The following is a 27,421-nucleotide window of genomic DNA, read 5'->3' on the forward strand; positions in this document are numbered from 1 at the left end:
GCTCCACAGATAGATTTTTCTTTAATGGCTATCAAGTAGGTAAACAGTTCATATGTTTCTCTTTTGTTTCCTTATGACTTTTTGACAATCATAAGGAAATATGAGTTGAGCTACATGTTACATGACTACATGCTGAATGCCAGTCTAGCCTGTGCACAATTTTCAGTGCAATTAAAATGAATTTGAAAACAGTTGAGGTATGTAAGCACTAATGTATGCGTGAAAGTTCACTGAGTTAAGCTAACTTGCATGATGTATGTATGTTGGAAGTGCTACTATTATATGAAATATATTGGAAGTGCTAAGAATCCACTTCTTAATTCATGTTTGCTTTCTTTTTGTGCATTACCTGAAAGGGCTTAAGTATCATTTGTTTGTGTGTAGCTCCACACTGCCATTTGAGCTGTCTAGGGGCCTGTGTAGAGCACATTACTTGTTTTATTTTTAAATCAGTGAACCGCCACTTTTAAAAAGTGACTGTGCCATGTTCTCTTCCTCTGCCTGATCTTGAAGCACTGGAGCTTTTGTTGTCTTGCACAGTATCTACAATGATTGCTTTCTAAAGTGTATGCCTTAGGTAGTTAATTTTCTGGAGTTGTACAATAGCATTTTTGGTGTGCAGAGCTGCATGTGAATAGCCAGTATTAAAAATCTAGCCAAGGCCAGGAACTATTTTGTAATACAAGGTTTGACTTACAAAAAGTACTGTTTACTGAAGTGAGTAGCTTGTTTATTAGAGCACAAAACTTGGGAGTTGCTAGGACTGGGAAGACATGGGAAATCTGAACTTCAGAGTGGTCTCTGCCTTAATTGATATACTTATTAATGTTACCTCTGTTCCAGCTGAAAATAGAATTGAATAAAAGAAGGCTATTGAAAATGTTTTGTTCCACCCTACTGTTACTTCTATGTAAAGCAGCGTGGTTTTTTTTTTTTCATTTTTAAAAGCTTTCTGTGCAACTTCTTATATACTATTTTTTGTTAAGACAAAAATGTTGCTCAAATGTTCTGTTCAAAATGCATGGTAATGTGATACAAGTGCCTAGTGAAATTCAATGTGGTACTCTGAGATGGTTCTTTACTTTTCTATTTGTGGGCATTGAACCCATTCCTGTAATCACAATGCTATCGCAGAGGAAATTTTGCTGAACTAATAATTGTCTTGTGGTTGAGACACTACCACAAGTATTTCACTGCTGAAGTCAGCTGCAGTAGAAATGAGCCTCCCTCCCCTGATTTGGCCCATGGCAATGATCTCTCAACTGCCATCATCAGAGAAATTCATGGAGAAACGGATCCCCTCCCACACGTTAGCATGAAATCAAGCACCCAATCTTGGAAAGAATCTGGTAGCAGACCAGCGGGCCGCCTGGCGTGGGTGAGCAATCTCCACGTGCCGCTTCCCAGGGCAGGGTGCCTGTTGATTCAGTTGGAACGCCTCATCCCTGGGGTGTAGCACTCTGTGATATTCAGCCTGGGGGTGATGAATACATGGATAGCTATGCTTGAATTCACATTCCTAGAGAAGGGGTGCAGTCTCTTGGACAGCTAAAGATGGCTAGAGTTTTTAGCTACTGTTACTATGTAAGTATCTAGGACTACTACAAATAGTTCCCCCCAAAAAAAGCCTAATCAAATTCTTCCTACATTCTTTGGGATATATCAGTCCTTTCAGTAGTCAGGTTTCGAAGCCCTAGCCTCCTAGGGTTTAAAATTGGCAAATACAAAAGGAAAAAAATATTCCCCCCCTAAACAACAAATGAGCAAATATCCCTGAAGGAATGAGATCACACCGTTGGGAAGATTCTCTTGTTCTTCATATGTTCATTTTGATGGGCCCTACATATGCACAGTATATGTTGATACTAAAAATAAAAACTTGACTCTTACCATGCAGCACAGTTTAACGTGGGATGATTTGACTGTAGAATAACCACAACTAGGTAATAGCATCTCTTCAGTATTGAAATGTTTTCCTTTCATTGTTTGAATGGAAGCATGAACTGAAGTGAGTTAAGCACTGATATTATCAGGCTATAGAAAAGTACAGAAAAAGCAAATTGGAACTTGATGCCATATTCCAAAGTCCCTACCTACAGACCGATGAATATAAATGATATTTTAAAGAAATTACTTGAATATTGGGTCAGCTGGTGAAGAGAAAACTGTTTTTACTAGATGGGGTATAAAAATCCAGTGAAATAATTCAGGAGTCTTCCCTTCCATGATGTTGAATGCCTTTAGTACTTGTAGATCCTCAGATTTCTGAATGAAACTTTCCAGCCTGTTGCACGTGTTGGGAATGAACAAAGTTATGTGCCCATTCATTTACAACGTGAAGAATACCCAAGCTAATGAGCAGGAAATGCTGAAGGGTATGGCTAACATTTCTGCCACATGATCTGTAGTGTAAAGTGGTTGAAAACTGTGGGATCATTTTGTCAGTATTTTTTTTAACGGGAAAACATGTTTGTGAAACTGTAAACTGAGATTTTTTCCCTTTAACAGAATAGAAAAGCAAAGGTTTTGTTAGTTCTTTTTTTAGATAATGTTATGTCTGTATTGGAGGAGAAGTGTTTTGTAGTGTTGGAGCAATATTTTTCCCTATGGGTGGTTCAATGGAGAAATCCAGAAAGTATAGAATGTTTGCTTTCTTTGCCAATATTTGTTTTCAGTATCAATTTATAATGGCAAAAATGATGACATCAAAGTCTTTAAAAACAAATCCATGCAATCTGGTTTTTGTTTTCACTGTCCTAAGGTATCAGTGATGAAGTCTGTTTCTAATAACTAGCTAATGAGCCACTGAAATAGCTCTAGTTGCTGACATTCTTTCTGGGAAGATTGATTAAATTCTCCAATATGCTACAGTAAAAAAGTAGATCTAGAGTGCAACCAACACAGGAAGTGTTATGAGCAAATTGGTGTTCCACTTGTGATGGTTCTTACACTGAGACTAATGAATATTGCAGGAATTTGGAATGCAAAATAGAACCAGTATGACTTTTCACATATATTTGGAATTTGTGGAATGGCAGGCATGAGCAATCTTGCTTAATTTTTAACCCTAATGTGACTGGAAAAGTATTTATTTGAAATTTTATTCTAGAGTTTCTGACTCTGCTGGCCAGAGATACAAAGTACATGGTACAAGTATATGGAGATGATCTTACTCTACTTTCGAAGGATTAATAGTTTCAAATTAAGATTAAAAGAATGTCCAATGTATGTAGCATGTCATGCATCTTAATCTACCATAAGCACATAACATATACATAACACTGACCTTCATGTGGCATGTTAGAGATGCAAAGGAGTTAAGGGTTTAGATTTTGTCTGAGCCTCAAGGTAGTGTTAATTCTTGTTAAAATAAGTCATCCACAATGTGCACTTCAGGGAAATTCAAAGCTATTATAGCAAATGGCCTGCCAAAATCTTAAGTCATTTATGACAGTCTAATAATGTTAAATTCTTTGAACATATGTAAAAATGGGGAAACTTGCAGGTCTAATTCCTGAAAATGTAGGAAGCATAGAATTGTATGAGATCACATTAGTGATTGCGTTGCACTTCTAATTCACACCGTTCTTTGTCATGTGTAGTTTAATCTAATGGGGTATTTATTTGTTGATAGAATTTCAGCAATTTCTCCAGCAAATATGTTAATATGGTTTTGTGTACTGTCAATGAGATCCTGTGTGGCACCTGCAAGGTAACCATTTTTTGTCTTTTTTTTGTCACTGTTTTTTTCGAGCAAGGCAGCACCAAATTATTTTTAACCAGAAGATTATGAAGAGAACTTTGGTATGCTGAAATGCCACATATGAGCTGCTTTTGTTTCCCAAATAAAACATTCATGATAGTATACTAATGCAATACCATCATGCTGCTTCTCATATGTAGCCTTTTCAGTTTATTTTTTTCACAGTTGGTCTTTCCCACTGCATGGCGTTTTTCAGATGCTTCTGAACCCACACAGCTTTAAAATTATGGAATTAAGTCCAAACCACATGCTTGATATAGTTAAATTTTGCTAAAATATGAACTTCTACCACATTTTCTGTGCTGATAGGCTCACTAAGGAAATTCTTAATTTCTTCATTTGGTATTACTTCAACTGGCATCTGTGGTATATCAAGCTGTCCCTGAAGGATTTTCTTCTGTATTTATCTGACACACAAAAATTTTTCTAGGAAATACCACTGAATGGTATGGTTGATTGGAGGAGAAAATATATTGCTATTAGGCTGGAATGTTAGGCTTAGAAGAAGAGAAAAGCAGGAGACAGCAAAGAAGAATCATGATCCATTTGTCATTAAAATACTTCAGTGTGCCTGGAAGTCCAAGTAGGTTTTAATGTTTTTACAATGGACTTCATAAGTATGCTTAGTGCAGAAATATTTACCTGGTTTCATATTGTTGAATGGTGTGCTTTTTGCTGTCAATGTGATTTTTCTAATGTGAACATTTCCAAATCAATTTATGGTCTGTTGGAACTTTATCTTCATCTTATTTGTAGAAGATTATTTTTCCAAGGATTTTTATTGGGATAGGACTTAACTGTTTTTACCATTTAAGGCTGTATAATGTCCCCAGCTGAAAAAATCTTCAAACATTTAGACTGCAGCTTAATAGTTCATTTTGATTCTTGTTTCTGGACACAAATCAAATATGAGACTTCTCAGCTCAGTTGTGTCCTCTTACAATAAACTACTTTAAATTGCTCTAGTTCCCTTGTGCTTGATGGACATCACAGTCATGTTCTCATATTTTTGATGCCTTTAAAAACAAAATTAGCACTGAATTTTGCATTTTGTTGTTGCTTTAGACTGTTTCCATGCAGAAGGATGGTTTTCTTTTGAAGTACATGTAAGTTGAATCAGTGCCACAACTAAATTCCAATTCTGAACAAAATAATGAAAAAAAGGCTGTGTAATTATTGCTTTTCTTCTAGTGTCTGGAACTTAGACTCTTGGCTACTTTACACTGTGGCTTGGATTATGTTGAACTTCAGTGGTATTTCACTCGAAGTATTACATTAATAGCAATATATTCTTCCCCTTCCTGCTTGTTTTCATAGGGATTTTTCCCCTATTCTTTCTCTCAATTTTACATTAGCCTCAAGTTAGGGAACTTAGGTACATTTAAAAATTGGTTTAATAAGACTTGTTTCTAAGAATGAACTTAAAAATAAACTAATTTACTGCTAATGTCAATTTGAAAATTTTGGCAAAAGAGCATTAGTTTTGGAAATCACAGTGAGCCTCCTAATATCAAAGACCTTTGAGAGAGTTTTTAGGAATATGACTCAAGACAGCATATATTCACTAGAATTTCTAATTATTTACTTAATTTTGAACCTTAGGCCTAGATATTTTGTTGTTTTCCATCAAATTATTTCTGAGTTTGGAGAGAGAACACTTATTGCTTTAAAAAAGGTCTGAGATAGTTTAGTTTCCTGTGGTAAGGAACTTGGAAAATTCAATAGGAAAGACAGTAGCTGTTAGCAAATTTTCAGATTTGACTAGTATTGGTAATAGTGGCAGGAGAACTGCTTCATCATTCTGCCTAAATAGTGAGTCTTGAGGAATGGTTACTCTTATGCTTTTTTTGATATGTTGCTCCATATTTTTAATTTTGATTTTCTTGATTTCTCCTCAACATCAGTTGAGGAGAGTGACCTGATGCAATTTACTTCTTCTCTGTTGCTGGAGATCTAGGGGCTCATGCTATCCTTTGGGCTCCAGAAGTTTCAACTTACCAGAGAATGCAAACAGCAATTTTCATTCTCATTTATAGAGGCTTTATAAAATGCTTATATAAAAATGAGTAGAAAACATTGTTTTGCAGTAAGTACTTCAAAATCAGATCTGCTCTTGACCTGCAGAACTGGAGGTGATTGCAGTCTTGGAGGATCTCCTCTTTTAATTCCTTTGGTTCAATATCTATCCAGAAGGTCCCTGGTACTTCCTGCTCAACTGTACGTGTCCAGGCTAGGTTGTCCAAGGTCGTACGTAGAGCCGATGCCTCACTATCAGATCTTATTCTGTTGGGCTGTGGGATCTGGGAAGTTTTTGCTTCCTACTGGTCTACAGAGGTCATGTTTCTAATACAGAATAACACCAACACCCTGTTCTTTGCTCTATTCTGCAAACATCTCATGTAAAAATTCATCTGTGTGCATGATGATTCTACCTCCAGGCATCACATAAAGATTGTGTGCAGTGCACTAGGAAACCAAGGTTTAATGTCTCTTTCCTTGCTTTTATAGATTGCCATTTCTTCCTGATTAATCACTGATCTTTTTAAGACATAATTTGTGATTGTATGCTTTTCTGGCAATAACCTTGACAGCATAGTCTTAACAATTTCTCGCAAAGATGAGGAAACTTGATCAATTATACACATTTATTGAAATTAGGAGGCCTATATTATTATTTAAGAAGGTAGAATTCTTCCAGTGCTTTTTCAGTTACTGTGATTTTTGACATGTTTTAGAGCAGTTAGTTTCTTCTGACGTCCTACACTTTGTAACTTTATTCCCCAATAACATAATCAAAGTGTGCTGCACTCCTCAATCCTTGTATAAAATGGTATGATATATCTCACACCTTGTTTCTTTCAATTGTAAGAAATTACTTTGAAGAATTACTTGCGAGCTGTGAAAGCATCCTTTTCAGTGGATGCTTTCTCTGTGGCTTGAATAGAACTGTATGCATTTTTTCTCACACTATATGTTTTCCATGTTTCAAAAATACTGATTTAGTGATATGTAGGTAATTGGCAGTTGCTGAAGTGTTACTGTTAAATTTTGTTATGCCCTTATATTGCAAAACCACAGCTTCCAGTACTTTATTACAATTCTTTAGTAGACTGCCAGTCTTGAGGAAAGTGAATGTAAAAATTTATGATCCTTAAAATAAAAAGTTGAGTTAAAGCCAGTGTACTGCTTTTACAACTAATTATATGTCTTAGTCTCTAAAAGACAATTGTCTTCCTTTTCTTAAGCCTATTTTTATTCCTTGTCTCACTCTGAATTATGCTACCAGCTACATATTGCCTATGTTTCTCATAGACTCTCATCATTATGGCTATTCTCCCTGGTCTTCAGTGATTTTTTTCTCTCTAGCCAGCATAAAGGAGTTTCCTAGCTTGGCAAGATTTATGCTGATCTAGAATAAAAGATGAAGTTTTTGTTCCCGTAAGAAGCAGTGAGTCAGTTCTTACTGAAGTGTCTGCAGCCTCCTTAGAACATATATTAAATCTCCTACAGCTAAGGATTCAATCAGCTGAAGAACTAAGCATCCCAGAGCTGTACTCAGTTATCTGAACAACATGTTAAGTGTATTTCTGCTTGGATTTGTGATAGTGTTCATAAACATCAGGTGTATTCTTAAGTAACAATCTGTTTCTTTTTTAAATGAGAATAATTTTTATGGAATTGTTGCATAATAATTATCTGAGAAACACCACGATACTCATACACTTTCAAAGAAAGCAGTATCATTGGGAAACAGATTGCACAGGAAGGGTTCAGGCGGAGGGCTTTTTTAAAAGTGTTTGTTTCCTAGAATTGACTGGAGGCTGCACCTACTCATAGGAGAAAAATTTAATTCCCCTTAAAAGGCTTTCAGCAGTTGTGATACACTCTTGTGGATTGAAGTGTTTCATGCCCCTTAATTGATAAAAAATGGTGTTTTTTTCACCAGGAGAAATGTCTTGGTTTGGGCTGTCAGCACCACATAACAGGCACACTGAAATATCTGTGAGTCTGCATAACTGTATGGAAGCTATATGTTAAAATTCAGCTGTGGCTTTTCAAAGGCAACATAATCTGTGTGTCCAAAATTTGTCTACAGAATATTCTTTGCCATTTATTTGTTTGTTTTTTTTCCCACCTGACTCAAGAAGATGAATAGGCATTGGTCAATACTTAAAAAAACATAAAATCCTGTTTGTGTTGTTGGTGTGTGAGTTTTTGTGGTTTTTTTTTAAATTTGGTTTTGTTCAGGTTTTTTTTTAGCAATGCAAGATCATTACCTATAGTTGACACATTTCTCTGTAGGAGCTGTCCCCTTCCCTATCAGTTGAAAATTCCCATTTCAAACTGAGTTGTGTTCCCCAAACTTTCAGGCACTAGAAGTAGGGCATCTCTTGGCATTGTCTTTAAAACGGTTTAAAGGCCATGTAGTCTTTGATTTATGCATGCTCAGGAATAATACATTTGTGTTTTGATTTTGCAGTTCTAAGTGAACAAAATACCCAAAGGAAGCTTCATCAGGCAGGGTGTCAGCTGAGAAACTCCATGGTAGATATGCAGGCAGAAAAAAAAAATTAAGACTTGCAACTGGAGTCGGGAAGAATGTGAAATGCCTATATTGGAGCATGAGATGTTTTCAATGGCTGAAGCTTCTCAAACCTAACTCATTAAGAGTTTGATTGAGGCTAAACCGGTTCTGCATTCCAAGAGGCTCTCATTGATTAAAATTTGAAGAATATTTAATGGTACTTGAGATTCATATGCCTTCATCTAATTGTATATTTTGGATTAATGTTTTTGTGTGGGTTGGTCTGTTTCCTCCTATGGTAGTAATGTGCTGCACTAGCCAAGTAAAACTGTTATGCTCTGTAAGGGGGAGGGAATAGAGGTTCTGTATATGTTACTACATGTTTTATATTCCCTAGTGTCTTTTGGTCAAAAAAGGTATTCTCTTGAAGTTTCTCATTTTTTTCTTAATATAGTGTATAGGGAAAGTAAGAGAAAAATGCCACACGAGATTGAAATCATTCTTAGGGAGCCTGATGAATTAAGAGGAATTTATAACCTGTAATTACCTAGTGTTTCAAATTCAGTGCTGAAGACTGGTAACACCCTGAACTGGTAATAGTCTATTGGATCTCCCATTTGTGATTGTACCAGTACAGGTATAATTCTTACTCTATTTTCTGGTGTTGAAAAGCAGTCTTGTCTTTAGTGTTCCAAGCAGAAGAATTCTTTGGCCAGAAGACTTGCACGGTCTGCAAAATCAGGCTGTCCTTGTTCTGTCTTCCTCCTTCTATTTTATAAATCCTCTGATTACTTCCTGTTGGATTGTGTATACTGGTAATGCTATTTTGATGTTAAGTGTGTACATGGTTTCTGTTTTAGTAACTTTTGTTGCATCAGTTTCTACTTGTATCTTCTTTCCTTATCTCTTGAAAATTTTAGGGCAATCAAACATTTCTTGGTTTGGTAATGCCTAAATTTGCCATGGTGTGCTCTGTGTTCTGCATGAGCAGAGGGCAGCAGGGATTCCTGAGCAGGTTTAATAGTCACAGTTGAAACTACTTTGCTTCTTAATGTATTGTCACACTATCATGATTGTGTTTAATTTTGCTTCATGGTATTTTGTAAATTGATTCTAAAACTCTCCTGTTTGTGGCTTCCCCCCAACCACCAAATGTCAATGGGTCCTTTTCGTCTATTTTTGTTTGTTTGTTTGTGTTTGATTTGTTGGCTTTTTGGTTGGTTGTTTTGTTGGTTTAGTTTGGGTTGGTTTTTTTTGTTTTGGTTTTTGTGTTTTTTGTTTATTTTTTTTTTTACTTTGATACAGTCTTGTTTTACTTACTATTCTATGTCAGCTATGAACTTGTTCAGTAAGACTAGACTTTATAGAAAACAGTCTGGACTGCTGTCCTCAGAGATTTCTCCTCTTTTCTCTTAGATTTGATGTCAAATGTTAGTTTTGAAATCCTTCATAAGAAGGATCAAGATACGTCTTGGGGCTTAATCTCAGAGGAAACTTTGCCTCAAGTAAACATTAGTAATTTCTTCTTCTTCTTCCCTCAAAACATTTAGAGTTTCTCTAGGTTACTTTGCTTTTTGATACTCAAGAGAAACACAGGTCAGGAATTATTTTTTTATTTATGATTATGATGCCAAACAACTCTGGAAGCATTGGATGAAATTGGTTGGGAAAAATACACTGGAGTTTGCCTGTTTCTGTAATGTTACATATACAATGGATGGAAGAATTCAGCTTTTGTTACTTTTTTCAGGGATTTAATCACTGGTGTCACCTGAATCCCCCTTGAGATCTTCTGGCTTTTAGTGCATGGGGACACACTTCTCTTGTTTGCACTTGGCTATTCCCATGCTTTTTTCAACTGTGTTTCAAATGAATTTGTGTTTATTTTAACTTAACTAATTTCTGGAGACCCTTTTGTAAATTTCAGAAGTTTCATTTCACAGGGCATGATGGGTCTTACTTTCTTAGTGTACTTTGAATTTGCCCACAAATTTTAAGACTAGGACAGCAGCAGTAGCTTTTCTTGTTCTTTACTTTTTAAATATGTGAAATACAATGCAAGTCCTCATTTACCTCCATCTAGTGTACAGCTAGATTTCTCTTTGCGCCAGATATATTTCTCTGATTTTTTTCCCCTTGACTCATTCTGGCATGAGGCTTGAAGATGACGCTTTACTGTTTCGATTAAATCCTCTTTTTGATATTGTTGCCAAAGTAGTCCTATGTGTGCCATGTATGTTGAATACAAATGTCCAAGGTCTTGTGTACTTGTGAATGGTTTTTAAGGAGAAAAAAGAAACAAAACATGCTGTTGCATATAGTCAGCTCAGAAAAAAAAATGTAAGAACACCATGTAGTCTACTTTTGTGATCCCATGCAAATAGAACAGAATTATTCATTCTGTGCTGAAAAAAAAAAAAAATGTTTAGTAACCCACCTTATAGCACACATAAATCATGGAAAAGCTTTTTATGGTTTGGCTCAGAAACTGTACAGAAATTACTTCTAGCAAGCCTGAAAGTTCAGAGGTGTGATTTTGTTTTAGTTGTTGTTATTTGTGTGGTTTTTTTGAGGAGGGGTATTAAGAAAAAAAAATGTGTACATCTTTTATCCTTACCAGATATTAGAAGTCACAGGAGGTGTCACATTCTTAACTTTAGCACGTTTGGGTGGTGCTGCTGCTACTGCCTTTTTTGCTGGTATTTTCAATGATTCTTCAAGGTTTTTTTAGTGTGGCTGTGTTTCCTTAAGTTGTGAAACAAACTGTTTGCAAAGGCTTTCATTCATCTTTTTTGTTGCCTTTGTCTCTTGCTGTTAAATGTGAATGGATGGGTGGATTGAATGAATTACTCTTGTGCAATAAAACAAGTGGAAAGCAAACTGTCAGAGAGGAAACAACTTGAGCAATAATTCTACACTTGGTGGAACTTACAAGTGTCCAAAAGCCCCCTTGGAGCTTGAATTGACACTGCGGTGAAGTGAGTGATTATCTTCTGTTCAGAGTACCACCTGTGCATTTGCTTATAACTGTTTGCTGACTCAGCTTTGGTTTATCATAGCTGTCTGACATTTAATTTTATGTAGGCTTTTAAATCATTCTACTTCACTGAATATCTGAGTACATCTAGAACTTGATATTTATTATTTCATTCTTTCTAGTGTGAATGTAGGGGTGAATCATAACTTGATTTTGATTTTATAGGGAGTGTGGAAAAGATTAAGGTCAGAGAGGCTTATTTTCCATTTTGGATGTGATGTTTGTGGTTTATTTTGGCTGATGGTTGGGAAAGGACTCCTGTTGCTTTACAGCTTCTTCCAGGGAAGTTATGTCTTTGACTGCATTTATTGAATTTTTATGATTCCTGAACTTTGGGTCAAGCCTTCATCTAAGAGCAGTTCATCTGATATCATATAAAACAAATTATCTCCTGCAATTTGACCCACTGTAATTGTATTATCATGACCATGAAGTCCTTTGAAATTATATGCTCTGAACAGCAGTGTCATATCTGGCTTGTCAGAAGTCATCCGATTCTTTATTATTAACTGTATTTCCTGTAAGCCTTCTCTGTTGGTAGCAGAGTTATCAAATATGTTAAAACATTAATATATTGGTGTCATTTGTCCAGTTTTAGTGCTTGAGCCTTGTCTTATGTATTGTTCATCTGGGACTACAAGGGTTGTAGAATTTTTTTAAGGCTATTGCTTCTTTTGAAGTTCTAGAATCTGGCTTCTCTGAAGTACCAAGAAGCTTCTGATAGGGGATGGTAAACAATTTCAACCAATGAATCCAAATGTATTTCTTTACAGCCAGAAGGCAGAATTTGAGCTTCCTGCTCTAGACTGTATGTTACTGCTTTATCTCCTGTAGTAGAGAAGGATCTATGTGAACCACATGAAATTCAACAGGGTCAAGTGCAAGGTTCTGTACCTGGGGCAAGACAATCCAAGCACCTCAGACTGGCAGGGTTATAGGTTGTGAGCAGAGAACAGATTCTAAGCAGCCCTGGCCAGAAGAACTTGGGAGTGCTGGTTGATGAGAGGCTGGACTTGCCCCAGCCAGGGCACTCACAGCTCAGAGAGCCAAACGTGTGCTGGGCTGCATCCAGAGCAGTGTGGGCAGCATGACAGGGAAAGGGCTTTGTGACCTTCTCTGCTCTGGTGAGATCCCACTTGCTGATCCAGCCCTGAGGTCTGCAGGAAGGATATGGAGCTGTTGGAGTGGGTCCAGAGGAAGCCTGAGCAAGGAGGCCTGAGCACCTCTCCTATGAAGACAGGCTGAGAGAGCTGGGCTCACTCATCCTGAAGGATAAAGTGCTTCAGAAGACCTTATGGCACCTTCCAGCACCTGAAAGGAGCATCCAAGAAAGTTGGTGAGGAACTTTTGACAAGAGCATGAGGGAATAAAACAAGGGGAAGGCTTTTAAACTAAAAGAGTTTAGATTTATCCAAGGTGTTAGGAAGAAATTATTTACTCTGAGGGTCGTGAGACCCTGAAGCAATTTGTCCAGGGAGTTGTGGAGATTCATCCTAGGAAGTGCTGGGTAAGGCTTTGAACAACCTTGTCTGGTGGAAGTTGTCTTGGCCCCTTGCAGGGCAGCTGGACCTAGATTTTTATGGTCCTTTCCAACCCAGCCAATCATATAATCTATGATTCTATAATTTCTGTGAGGTAGAATACCACCAGGACTGTTTACTCATTAAAACTGCCTCACTTTCTTGAGAAATTGTTTTCTTCTGTCCTTTTTAATATTATCCTGTCTTTAATGCCTATACTTGTTGGTTTTTGTGCAGCACAGGCCGATATAACGTTGAAGAGGAATAGATGCATGTGAAGAAGGAGTGCTTTTGGTTCAATCTGTGGGCTGACCACTCACTCCCTAGCCAGGTTAAACTAGAGGATTGCTTTATCCTATGTAAGGAATGGTATAGCAGGTCAGGAGACCTTGAACCTTCCACTGGAGTTTGGATCATTACCCTATTTGGTAATAGGTATTTGGGTGGAGGATCTTGAGTATAGTAGTCACTGCTTAATGAGGTTGTGGACAGTCAGACAAGGTGTCTAGTCATGATGCTGTTTTTTTTTCTGTGGTGAACATCACTCAGACTGGTAGTGGGTACATGCATTTACATTCATCTCTTTTGGTAACCACAAAACGAACAGCAATCTTCAGTTTTGTCCTAATTACTGAAGTCATATAGATGAAGATGAACCCTGTTTTGTTTTGTTTTTTTTTTTTTTTTGTTTTTTTTTTTTTTTTTGTAGAGATGTAAGCACCTGTACAGTGGTATGGAAACTGAGGGACCTGCAACTTTAGCTCACACTGTGAAATACATGAAATTTTGTTGTACTAATTTAAAGTTAATATGTTCATAGTTAAAGTTAAGTTTGTATATATAAAGTTTATTTATTTATATATATATATATATGTATCCTTGACACCCCCACCCCTGCATCATGTATAATTTAATTCTGATGCCTTGTGTTTTATTACTTGCATTCAATTATCCCACTGCTGTTCCCAGTTGTTTCCTATTGTCAACAGTATAACCGTCTGTCTTGTGTCATTGTGCCCCCCCCCTCCCCCCCCCCCCTTCACATTATCTCTTCAAAGTTTGAGGTTTCTTTGTGGTTATCTGATCTCAGTCAACATCAGAGTTATAGAACCTACTGTGTGCAAATTTTTCATTTTAAAATAAACTCCTTTAATTTTATCAGCAGCTTCAGATGATTAACTAATCCTCTGGATATAAGTGTGTGCAAGTACTAGAAGTCTGTTTGTTCAAAGATACCTTAAATGAAAAACAAATTGTAAAAGGAGACCATATCCATAAGTATAACAAAGGGGGGGAAGGGAGCAGAGTTAGGGTTGAGCTTTCAACCTTAATTCTGCATTTCAGGAGTTCTGAATGCTTGGTTTGTTAGCATTAGTGCTGCACTAACTTGAGGTATTTTTCCATGAGTGTGTGTGTGTTTAACCAACTAAGCATGAAATCCCTTGCTTCTGTTTGTCCCTATTAAATAGTGGCAACAAAAGAAACAGACAGGAGATGGGTCCAGAACAAAGCAGAAATAATAGAGTATTTCACCCCAAAAAGGAGAGTGAAACGAGAAGTACAATGAGTAGGCAAAGACAGACTCAACAGCTGGAGGCAGTTTAATGTGTTGTAGAGAGTACTAATTCATGGGCATTTGCTGCCCAGAGCTTCAATCTGTGATCTCAGAGTTGCATATATATCAGAAGTGTTTGGCCATCCCTGCTATAAACACAATATGCTTTTCCCAGAAGAAATCTTCATAGGACTTTAAAGGGACACTGTCTAGGATATCAGCATAAATATTGATCTGACTAAAACCCAGAATCATCTGGTTGGGTTAGAAATCTGTAAGGAGAAGTAGAACTGGCTAGTTTCTTGTCTTAAATCTTATAAAATGATTATATATGCGCATGCAGCATTCATGCACACTGACAAGTAAAATGGAAGTAACAGTGCTGCTGAATATTGCAAAGATTTCTGCGGAGTGCGGCAATTACTCCTGGTTTCCTGTATAAATCCGTCCATTTTTTTCAAAAACTGATTAAATGCTTATGTTTTTTTAAAAGGTACCTTATTGTTTTATTTTCAGTACTTAAAAATATGTTCATCACAAAGAACACCTGACTTTCCCTGCCTGCCTCTCTTTGCATGCCTATTTTCCCCATCCAGTGGCTATAGTTTTAAGTGTGATATTCTCAAAAATTATGAAAGCTGACATTTGACATGTTATTTCCTTTATACTAAATTTGGTCGTATCCTGATAGGATGAGAAGGCTCAAAAAAATGTTCAATTTTTGTTGCTAGCAGTGGTCTCTGAATACATGACCATATCCCAAACAACTTTTCAGTGATTGTGCCAGCTAGCTCTGCTTTACCCTGTATTTGCAGTAGTCCAGTGTTTTCTTTTCTGTCTGCTCTGACACTTCCTCTAACAGGCACTATTTGGGTTTAGAGTTTGTTTTGTAATACCTAAAAGGCAGGATTTTATTGCCCATCGAGCAAGTCAGATTTGGGAATCAATGGAGGAGACTTACAGGTCCACATCTGGCAAGTTAATTCAAACTTCTCTTATGTCTTTTGGATTGACTGGAGTGGAAAGTATGCTGGTTTGGGAAAGAACTGACCACTAGTTGTAAATTGAGCAACTCTCTCAATGTTTTTGATATATTTATGTTTCGGAATTCTGGAATGCATCTTTAGTTATTGGTACAAATTTCTTTCAGTTCTGTGGTTTTCAGAGTCCACTGTAATATTTGATGACATCTTAATTAATGTGTAACTCTAGTCCATGATTATAAAATATTTCATGATGCATTTCCTGTCTATAATAAAATGCAGAATATAAGATACAATTTTATTTGCCTGGTGACTTCTGAATTTTCTACTCCCCACAGATACTGTGTAGCTACTAGATGCAGCTGCCACAGTTGCGACAATAAAGATTTAGTCTCTATAATGGATGCTTGACTTTGTTAGGGAGCAGGTAGCTTTAGGTTGCTGAGTGAACAGGAAGAGAGTGATCAGACTGTTTGTGTAGTGATATTTCCAACGGGAAAGATGTTCACTGAGCTTGAGTAAGGAGCATTGTGAAACAAGTTTGCATCCCCTACAATGTGCTCCAGAATTTCTCATCTCAGCTGCTGCTAGCTGCTCTACACAATAGCTTAAGTTTCAGCAGATTTTTGAAGCTGGAATATTAAAAAATTGTTTTCATTATAACTAAACCAATTTCCTGAAGGAATTAGCCTAGCAGAAGGACAAAGTTGTGAATATAGCAAAGATAGGGGAATCATATCAAGTAAAATACAGGAGTGGTCTGTAGGGAGCCATGTTCTTGTCTTCTAAGGATCTGTCTGGAATTTTCATGCCTAACTGTGCTTAATAGTGAGGATAAGTGAGAGGGTGGTGAGTCTGCATATGCTACTTAGGAAATGCAATCTGACTTGAATTTTTGATCATGTATTTCATCCACAGCATATAAAGATTCTCCAGACTAAGTTAGACTTAAGGAGTTTGCAATAGAGAGATCCTGAAGGTCACAAAACCTGCCTGTCACCCACAGAGCCTCCATATATGTTCTGCTGAAAGCAGAAATTATCTTTCACAGAACTATTTGTTATTAGATGTTAGGGCTTGAAAGTCGTGTCTGGTTGCATAAGAACCAGCACAGTGGCTGGACAGAGGAGCACAGAATTCCATCAGCTCATCTATTCCTATATGTTTTTCAATGTGACATCAAGAGATTATTCAAAGATGCCATGATGACAGGGACAAATTGAATCCTTTTAAAGAGTGGCTGTAGAGGGTCTGACACAGCCTCGAGAGCTCTAGCAAGCTCTGAAGGATTTTATGTGGCCTTCACCTTGATATCCATTAAGTGGAAGTTCTCTGTAAAGGAATTTATCTTGTTCAATGAACTCAGTTGACCTTTCTCACTTAAGTATCACAGTAGAATAGTGTGCTGTGGCTTTGTAGAACCTGTGAGATAACTATAAACCAGTAAATAAATAGAACATCAGTAAATAAAGATAGGAGGCAAGTTTATTCCTTTAACGTGTGGACACATACAAGAGCAAACCTTCTCAAAGAAATCAATTTTTTGAATCAAATCTTGATAGAGGCAAAGCTACTGTTTTTAAAATCTGCTGCCTTTATTCAGCTTAAATATTATTGTAGACATTCTTACTTCTTCTAAAGTATTTGCTTTCACTCTTCTATAAGGTGCTGAAGTAGTTTTGTGGCTTTCACCAAATTTATGTTTTGCTTCTTCAGAGCAATGAAAACTGTTTTGGCAGCATGTATAATAGCTTACCATCTACAATGAAAGAATCCAATTAAAGTTCTGCGTTGAGTGAGCCGTCCTTTTATAATCACATTCTCACTGGACGACTTCCTCACAGGGTCAGACCCCTCTGTTTGCATTAGAGCCTTACTGACATCAGTTCAGTTTCTCTGCTTCTCCAGCAGCCCTCAGTGAGAAAACCTGGGCAGTTGTCAAGACAAACTAGGTTAAGGTTGTAAAGGCTGGATTTCTTTTCCTGCAATCAGTGCAGTGCAGACTTGTGGTTAAGATGGAAATAAAGAGCTTAGGCTATGTAAAAACAGAATATGTGAGAAAGGGCTGATTGCACAGACATATTTTCCCTTCCCTATTAGAGCAGATGTCATCCTTTGATATAAAGGTGGCAGATACAGGGGAAAAGGTTATTTATTTATATATATATGTAAATGTGCTGGAAGTCTACCTTGCATCAGAGTAATTATGCTTTATACATAAAATACAAACTTCCTAGCTTTTCTTGGAATTAATTGTATGCTTTTATATTTTTGCATAAAAAGTTTCTAAATTGCATATAAACAAAGAACTGAAGAACTTAATGAGGGCCTAAGGAACCTTTTGGATGAACTTGGCCTACTTTGGCAAAACTGTTTAAGAGTAGTGAGCAGAAATCTGAAGTAGGCTTTGTGTAAGAGAAGCAAGCTTTGTTTACATTGTGATTAATTATATTTCTCCAGGGAAATTGATAGATGTATCTGTTTTTTACTAGATCTATGTCCAGGAAGATGTATTTGTTTATTTATTTATTTACAAGCTGTACCATTTAACAGCTGTTGTTGTGAGCTAAAATGTATGACAAAGCAAGCACAGAAAAGACATTAGTGGAGCAAAGGTCTCTGACAGGTGGAGCCTGGTCAGTAGCTACTCAGGATTGGCTCTGATACTCACACCAGGTATTGCATGAAATTGGTACAGGAAGGAAACTCAGGCATAATCAGCTGCAAACTGTATAGGGCACATGCCTGTCTTGTGGTGTGAGTGCTTTGTTCTACTTGGGAATTGGATGTCATATTTCTCACACCAACTTTTTGAGGTTTTAGGTGAAAATAACATGTATATTTGTTCTCTTATGAAGTTGTTCTAGATTTAGTTGAGGTGGTCTTAGTCTATTAATTGTTGACTTAGTCAAAATAATCAGTTGGAATCAAAATTTGCTTCTATCCAATGCCTTTAAGTTTGTAAACTTCCTTCTTAGAAGGTTAAATGAATAAATATTTGCCCAAAAAGAAAAATAACTTTTTGTTTTGTTTTGTTTTTTTGTTTTGTTTTGTTTTACTTGTTTTGCCTTACCCTGGCAGTGTTTTAGAGCACTTTGCTGCAAGGGACCGCCACCACCACGACCTGAGTATGACTTGGTTTGCATAGGCCTCTCTGGTTCAGGCAAGACAAGTCTTCTGTCTCAGCTCTGCAGTGAAAGCCCGGAGAATATCGTGTCTACCACAGGTAGGATTCTGCCTTTATTCCACGGTGTGCTGGAATATTGCCCAAAGATGACTCGTAAAACACATAGCAAAAGCTGTAGAGAGCTAAAGTCTACTTATCTTGCTCTTGAAAATACCTAATGGATCACTTTATGGATCACTTTTAATGGAGCTACCCCTACACTCTTTCAGTATTTGTTCATACATTTGGGAATATTCATGAAAACATACAATTTAGAATATGTTAGAAGTCTAATCAAGTGCAATCTAAGGAAGGAGAACCATAATGTAGCACTGTACTGTAGACACACATTAAAATGTTTCTTTCTTCTTTACTTCAATTTTTTAAACAGTCTCAGTATATATTGGAGAGAAAGGAGGAGAACATGCTGTAAAATAGAATAGGACAGTGATGCTCTGAAACTTAAATTGGGATTTATTTCTGTACATATTTGATCCTTGCTGTCTTGTGGTATATGCTAGCAACCAAAAGAATAAATGCAATGGAAATATGTTTTTTTGGTGATAATCCCAGATTTTTAGATGAGCAACAGGCATGTTTATATTGTAAGGACAGATTGTAATTGAAGAATCACTTTGCAGAAAGTTTCAGTGGTAATAAGAAGATACATAATACAGATAGTACAACCACAAATAAGAGGTATCTTAAGTCCAAAAAATTTGAATAGGCATCTTGATAATGGTGAACCAGAATGCCTAATACTGAAAAGCATGTTTTGATTGAAAAATCCCCAAAACAAAACCAAGCAACTAACAAAAATCAAACCAAGAACAAAACAGTACCAGAAAAAATAGAAACAAGCATGTGAAGTAAGAAGAGGGAATACCTGGCTTGCAAGTGCAGAAAGAGGACAGATTAGGTCATGGGGGTTGAATAAATCTAGTTCAGTGGCTGCAGCAATTGTTAAGGTTGATTTGCTGTTGAAACTGATACTAGGTGTTGTGCAAGTACCTTGTGTTTACAGTTACATGACTTTGTACTGTAGCTGTGGCTCATGGGCTTGAATTTCATGGTTGTACTTTAGCAACCCTAACTGGTTTTCAGTGTAGGTTTTCTTAATTTACGAGAACATAAGATCATTTAATACAAGTGTAAGTAAAATGTAGAACAGGTACAAGAAAATAGCGTTTTTATTAATCTGTGAATAATTAACCTGTGGCCCCTACAGTGGTGTTACTGGCAATGTTAGAGAGATCTGATAGTTCGTTGTGAGAAGGTGACTAATTCAAGAAGTTTAAAGGAAAGTGTACAATAATGAGCCTTTAAAAAAAATCCATCTCTTGAGCTTTATCTCTCATTAGAAATTAGAAAAAAATTATACTTTAACACTTTAGACCCTGAAAGGAATAGTAACAGCAATATAAATTGAAGCATATCAGAGGAATTAATGAAAATACCATTAATTAAAAATTAAATTGATTTTATTTTTCTATAGAAATGCAGTAAAATACCATTATATGATTAGACAACTTGAGGAAGGAAAAGCAACTAGATAGGCATACCAAAATGATGCACATCTAGAGTATTCAGCTTATAATAAATCTTCTTAAATGTGGCACATCAGACAATATTGTGGAGAATCTAAGAATACAATGTGACAACTTCTCCACTCAGCTTTCAAACATGTGTTTTGTTTTTTTCATCAATGCCACTCAGGTCCATTCCATTTTTTCCTTTTTCTATGAAGAGTTAGGATTTCTTTTAAGACAACAATCTTCAAAATATTTCATAATTGTTTCCTTGAGATTTTCTTGTACTTTCTTCTACTGCATCTAGCACTGACCTTAGTAGGAGTACTGTAACATCTTATTGGTCTAACCAGAGAGAAGAAACATCTTGTTTCTGTTAATGGTAGCTAATAAATGTGAAGTGGAACACATTTTCTCAAAACTTCTTTACTCAGTTCACAGATATGTAATTATGTTGAATCTGCTTGTGCTAGATGGAAATAAATTTAATATCTGTTGGGATATTTTTTGATGAAAGAGCAGACAATTTTTCCTTTGTAAGGCATTAAGTACACTTATATATATGTATGCAGTGAACATGCAAAATTTAGTGTATAATAATACATTAATATGGCTGGGAGCATTTCACATTCCCTTTCTCTTGTCTGCTTGCATTTTCAATTAAGGGCCACATTTTGGTGGTGTTTTTTTGTTTGGTTAGTTTTTTAATTTTTATTTCAGTTTTAAGTGAAAATCTGACAAATAGAGGATTCAGAGATGTTTCCAGTGTGCTTATGACCATTTTAATACATCCATCTAAAGTCTGTAGAAGGATCTTTCAGTCAATAACATTTATAGAAAGGATTAATAGCCCAGGTGCAACCAAAACCTGTGCAGTTTAAATAAATACATGAAGAATACAGTGATTTGAATTGCGTGTTGTCTTTAATGTCTCCTAAAACTTGCAGTATGATCACCTCGTATTATTGGTAGGCTGAATTATCCACTTTAGCTCCAGATGCAGTAAAAGATGATTTTCTAGAAGTATATTCTGGTAGATGGGTCTGGATGGAAGTTTTGTGCTAAATCTTGTGTGCCAGGTACTTATAATTGAAAATTGCATTGCTTATCCTGATTTATTCTTGTCCAACTCCATGGCACTCCTCCACCTCTTACCCCCTCCCCATCTCCTTATAACTGACTTTTTAAACACATTGAAATAGAAGTTGTCAGGCTAAATCCTGGTTCTTAATGGAAAAATTGGGTTTTTTTTAATATATGTAATTGATTTCAAATGGCTGCTTTAACAAATAGCTTACTAATGCTCTTTATTTCTTTCTTAGGTTTTAGTATAAAAGCAGTGCCATTCCAAAATGCAATTTTGAACGTAAAAGAACTTGGAGGTATGGTATTTATTCCTTTGTTCATAAAACATGCAGTGTCTAAATCTCATCATAACTGTCAGTTGTTTTAAATTGTTAGTTATTTTAAATTTAAAAATGACAAATTGGTACAGCTGTAGTTAAAAATCACAGCAGATAAAGCTGAGGAAAGCTGTACAAATCCTGATCTCAACAAACAATGGGTAAAAAGCAGGAGGAGTGTAAGGCATGTGGTGTATCTCCTTAATGTAATTTCTTGTATTGCAGTGGTTAAGTTATACAGAAATACAAACTGAATTGTAATTTTAGTATGGCTCATGTGGCAACTCAAGGAAGTGTATGTTCCTTGTGTTTATTTTATGTATAAACTTTCACTTAAGAGAACTGGCTCAGGTAACTATGTGAACATTTGTCAAAACCAATATATTTACTGCACCACTGAAAGTGTTGCAAATGCAGCCAACTTTTAATGAGTTATATTGTTTGAGAACTGTTCTCTTGTTGCATTTATTGGATTCTGGAGCAATGGCTGTTTTATGGTTATAGGACTTTAAAAAAGTTTTCTGTGTACAGACAACCTATTTGGCTCCCAGTTCTGACTCTTAGTCTCAAGTGAGGTTGTTTGTTATAAGCAAGAAAATGCTCTCCTGGTGAGAGTTCTTGTGGAGTGTTATGTTCTTCTGATTTAAAGCCTACTTAGATCTTAATATTCTAGATTTTCTGTATATCTTCTTTATTATTCATGTAAATATAGTATATTTAATATTGAGGATATTTATTATATTTTTTTCAGCAAGCTTGTAACCCCTCTTAAATGATCTGGGGTAGAATTTGACTTGGTTCTTGAGGAAAGTTTCAGGTGGTCTAGTTGCATGGTAGTTGCCTTACCTGAACTTGTTTCAAGAAAGAATGCTTTGAAATAAGCTCTGGTCCATGGATTTAAACATACATATTCCTGCTTGAGCATGCATTCTGTAAACAAAACCCAAACCCAGTATATTTTCTTTCATAAAGGGACCACTCCTCAGGGATTGCGTAGATACTGCTTGAATGTGTTATGTGCATTATGGGCACTTAGTTATAAGGTCACTTTTTGGATTTTTTTTTTTTTAAATAGGGTGAGTCATTTGCAGTCTAGTTTGTATGTTCTGCTACCTAAGCTATATGAAATACATAATTAATGTAGGTAGATACAGTTTTTTATCAAGAACTGAATCTGTGTATTCTGTAGCAGATCCTTCTTAAGGTCTCTTAACCTTTTCTGATCATACAGCTTTTATGCAGATATGTGTATTTTGAGAAATATTATCTTAGTGGAGAGTTCTGGCTTATAATGAGGAGTAATCCAGAATACTTGAATTGTTGTTTTCATCCATTTATCTCTTCTCAAAGATGGAAGGATTGTCAGAATTTTTTACTACACCTTTTACTTCCTTTTTCCTTTGACTATGGGTGTTTCCATGTCTGTGTTTAAAAATTATGTAATCTGATTTCTTATATGAAATATTGCAGAAAAATGCTAGTTCTGTTAACCTTTTAATTGTCTATGTAAGAGAGCAAAAGCTTCTAAAAGTTTGTTTTGTTCCAAAAGTTGGTAGTCACTAGCGTTGTTCCCCTGGATTTGTTATGGGTATTATGGATATAGTATGGGTACCAGTTTTGTTCAATAGCTTTATTAATGGTACAGACAAAGGGATCAAGTGCATTCTCAGTTTGCAGATGGCACTGAGTTGGGTGGGAGTGTTGATCTTCTGGAGGGCAGGAAGGCTCTGCAGAGGGATGTGGACAGGCTGGATCATGGCTGAGGCCAATGGTGTGAGGTTCAACAAGGCCCAGTGCCGGGTCCTGCCCTTGGGCCACAACAACCCCAGGCAGTGCCACAGGCTGGCACAGAGTGGCTGGAAAGGACCTGGGGGTGCTGGTGACAGCAGCTGAAGAGGAGCCAGGCTGTGCCCAGGTGGCCAAGAAGGCCAATGGCATCCTGGGCTGGATCAGCAATAGTGTGGGCAGCAGGAGCAGGGCAGGGATTGTCCCCCTGTGCTGGGCACTGCTGAGGCCACAGCTCGAGTGCTGTGTCCAGTTCTGGGCCCTCAGTGCAAGAAAGACACTGAGGGGCTGGAGTGAGTCCAGAGAAGGGCAATGGAGCTGGGGCAGGCTCTGGAGCACCAGTGCTGTGAGGAGCAGCTGAGGGAGCTGGGGGTGTTTGTCCTGGGGAAAAGGAGGATCAGGGGTGACCTTATCACTCTCTGCAGCTGCCTGGAAGGATGGTGTGGCCAGTGGGGATCATTCTCTTCTTCCTGTCAACCGGTAGCAGGATGAGAGGACATGGCTTCAAGATGCACCAACAAAGGTTCAGGTTGGACCTCAGGAAGAATTTCTTCATGAAAACAGTTGTTAAACATTGGAATGACCGCTGAGGGAGTTACCATCCCTGGATGTGTTCAACAAATGACTGGACATGGCCCTTAGTGCCATGATCTAGTTTACAAGGTGGTGATAGGTCAGAGGTTGCACTTGATGGTCTTAGAGGTCTTTTTCAACCTAAATCATTCTGTGATACTCTAGTCAGCATTTAACCTTTTAGCTGAGAAATGTGTTCCTGTTTGATGAGGGTAAAACCTGAAGTAGGCATAGTTTCTCTTGCCCCTATATGAAAAAAACCCAAAATATTTTACATTTGTCACAAGATATCACTGTTAAACTTTATTTTGGAATTTCTGCTTCTGATGTTGAAGAGAAGCCCATGTTTTGCCTGACTGGTGGAGTTTTTTTGTCTTACTCCTGTGTTTTGCCTTTTGTTGTTGTGCTGTTGTTATATAATTTCTCTTTACGGTACTGTGGAGGTCTTGTCCAGACATTTGATCTCGGAAACTTGAAGGAAGGCATCTTTTCTTAACAACCACTGCCTGTTGTTACATGTTATTTTCATAGAGAAGTTCTTCTATATGATTTTAATATGGTTCTATATGGTTTTGTTGCTTTGCTTTTTTAGGTAACAGAAATCTTCATATGTCATCATGCAGTAACATACTAACAGCCAGTATTTAAAACACAGCAGAAGTTACACTGCTGAAGTTTTTTATATTCAGCAGCCAAGCATTTATGTGAAACAGATGATGACTGTGTAGTATCCTTTCTGTTTCACTGAATTAGTAATCTTCCTTGAGGTCAAAGATGGTGCTAGTTTTTACTGTGCTGGTTGTCTCCAAAGCTGATAATGAAGCCAGGTTTTATTTCTTCATTTCTACAGATATAGTAAATTTTCAGGCAAAATATGCAGAACATAGTCTCTCTTCTTTAATCTATTCAAGGACTGATTTTCTCTTCATCCTCCTTTAATGTTTAGGGATAGGGAACAAAGTTTGTTGTGCTCTCTTTGCAGAAGTTTTTCTTTGAAATACATGATTCTAGAATATTAAAAATAGAACCCAATTTCTGTTGATTTTTTAAAATTGTTTTCATTTCCTAAGACAGGAACTTGCAGTCCTATCAGAAAACAAAGAGTTTATCCAATTTGATAAATGGTAAATGTTTTGTTTAAAAACTTTGAATTCGATCCTGAAAAAGTAAGAATATGTAGAGAGCTTTCAAATCTAACGTTAGACTTTCTTAAATTACTTGAAAAGTAAGTCTTGCTTCATTTGCTGACTGAGATGAACTGCCTGTTCTCTTAGTTGCTCTTTTGCTGTACCAATAATCTCTTCCTTATCCCCAAGAAGCTAAACAATTGCCATTTCCCCCCAAAAAATTGGTCTATGAAACAGTAGGTATAATTTAAGTTGTCATGGAGATGTGCCATGCCCTAGTCCATATTCTTTCAGAATGCACTATTACCAGGACAGTTGAAAACACCTGTCTTTATTATGTGTCTCAGTTGAGTAATGATATGGAAAGAAACTACAGTCGTGATGATTTAGTCTTATGGTGCAGTAATATTTTGTGGGAACTAAGGATGACATTGTGTATGATAAACACAGAGAAGAGTGGGAGAAGACTGTAAAAGTAAAGAGCATGTTAATGTTTGTTGTTCAGAAGATCCTTACAATGTTTTTCTGAAAAATGTTTGGTATGCTGAATGCTGAGGTTAGTTCTCAAGATAGATAATGGAGATGTAAAGGCAATAGGAAGCTTTTTCTTTGATTCTATCTGGAGATGCAGTGGCAGAAAGCACCATTTTTTATTATCTTCTTTTATTTTTGAAGTCATTTGCAATTGTAATGCTGTCGAAACAGAATATAAAGTTGTGGTTTAGATGTTTGTTGTGGTTTAGATATTTATTCACTCCTATATAAAGATTTAAGGTCCATCCTGGTAGTCAACTAAGAATCTCCAGTTGTCTTTTTAGAATAAGTTGTTTAATAATTAAGTTTGGTGTCTTGTAAAAGCAGGCTTAGAAACTACAAGTCAGATGCCAAATAATGAGCCATATCACATTTAAAATAATTATTCTGGATGTGAGCAGCTCTTCTTCTTGCAAAGTTTAAAAGTACTAACAGCATGATATAGGGTTTAATAATTATTTAGTACTCTTTATTTATTGTAATATATCTTCACATGTTTGTGTTAGGTTTTGTGATACACCCTAAAGCCATTTTCTCAAACATGGAAGTACATGTTGTATAGTCATATTAGAAAATTCAGTTAAGACAAAAATTTGTTAAGTGCTTAGCAAGAGTGGAGTGGTTAATATCAGGAATGCTCTTGTCTTCCGCTGGTTGAGCTTGCCCAGGATAAGAGATGAGAACTTCCCTCCCCAGTTCGGTTACTTCTTAAGCTTGATTACCGAAGCCATAAATTCACATTCTTAGGCCAGCTAAATTAATTATCTAGGTGACAGCTTGAGAACAAATAGCTTTAAATAGGTTTGGTTAAACAAAGCACGCACATTTTGCCTTAATTTGGAATTAAAGAGCATCAGAAAAGAAAGTAGGAGGAGAAGTCATATTGTTGTGCAGTCCAAGCTGAATGGAAAATAGGAAATTCTGTAGAAGACAGCAATAGTTGTCAAGTAGTATCTGCCTGGTGAAAAAAATGGTGGACATGGGAGAAAATAATGTTGCTCTATTCATTAGAATTTAAAGTTTAAATATTTTTGGGAAATTTCTCTCTTTCTTTGCTCTGTGGAGGTAGAGTACTGAACATCCTTCTAGCAACATAGAGCAGCTAACATTTCATCAAGTTAGTCATGAGAAAACTGATCCCACAAGTAAATGCCAGTCTAAGTCATCTACACAGGGATGAGCTAACACAAAGCAATAAAATCTCCATACTGTACTTGACTAAAAGGCACTTGACACCTCTACAAAATCTGGTTGTGGAGTACATGCAATGCCATCTGTGACATAGCTGCATGAAACAGTTTACAGAATGTCTTAGCAGATGAAATTTTTAGATGACCCTGTTGAGCTGTCCATGCTGTGAGTCTCCCAGAGCCATTCCACTTCCAAAAGCATTAAAGTTAGAGCTGTTTGCTATCAATCATGCTCAGTCTGCTGTTCAAATGGTGCCTAAACCCAGGCTCTGTCACATAGTTTCCTCTTTTCATAGATAAGAAAGATCATTTACACCTGCTTATGGATGTCTAATGTGAGTCTGAGAAATCTCTAATTCAGCATAGTGATCTTACCACTGTTACTTGGAAACATTGTGCTTTTGCTACAATTAGTTTTTACAGTGTGAAAACGTGCAGTTTTCTCGCTGTGAGTAGGAACCATGCAAGCAATGTCTGTCACAGCTGTGTAAATAGGATAAGCAAAATACAGAATTTCCTAGTTAAGCTTTTTGTGGGTGGGGGCTGGTTGTTTTTGTTTTTGAGATATTTCATGGAGAGAAAAGCAGAACATTTGGTTTCTTTAAAAGTCTGTCTCTCTTGGGCTTGCAATTTCGTTTTCTGCAAGCAGGATCAAAGGATGGAGTCTAGCAGCTTAGTTAAGCACCAGAAATGATACAAATCTTTTAGGAACATCCCCCCACCCAGAAAAA

At 36.7% G+C, this 27,421-nt stretch overlaps 1 protein-coding gene across 1 annotated transcript in view; it reads left to right on the forward strand.

Annotated features, from left to right (window-relative positions):
- The window catches only part of ARL15 (ADP ribosylation factor like GTPase 15), a 223,683-nt gene that overhangs the window by 58,180 nt on the left and 138,082 nt on the right, over nucleotides 1-27,421 (forward strand). Inside the window, exons 2-3 of the mRNA XM_062513250.1 lie at nucleotides 18,465-18,609; nucleotides 21,401-21,460. Of these exons, the coding sequence (XP_062369234.1) occupies nucleotides 18,465-18,609; nucleotides 21,401-21,460 (205 nt within the window). The remainder of the gene's footprint in view (nucleotides 1-18,464; nucleotides 18,610-21,400; nucleotides 21,461-27,421) is intronic.

This window comes from Cinclus cinclus, chromosome Z (genome assembly GCF_963662255.1).
Source record: "Cinclus cinclus chromosome Z, bCinCin1.1, whole genome shotgun sequence".
NCBI classification, from domain to species: Eukaryota; Metazoa; Chordata; class Aves; order Passeriformes; family Cinclidae; genus Cinclus; species Cinclus cinclus.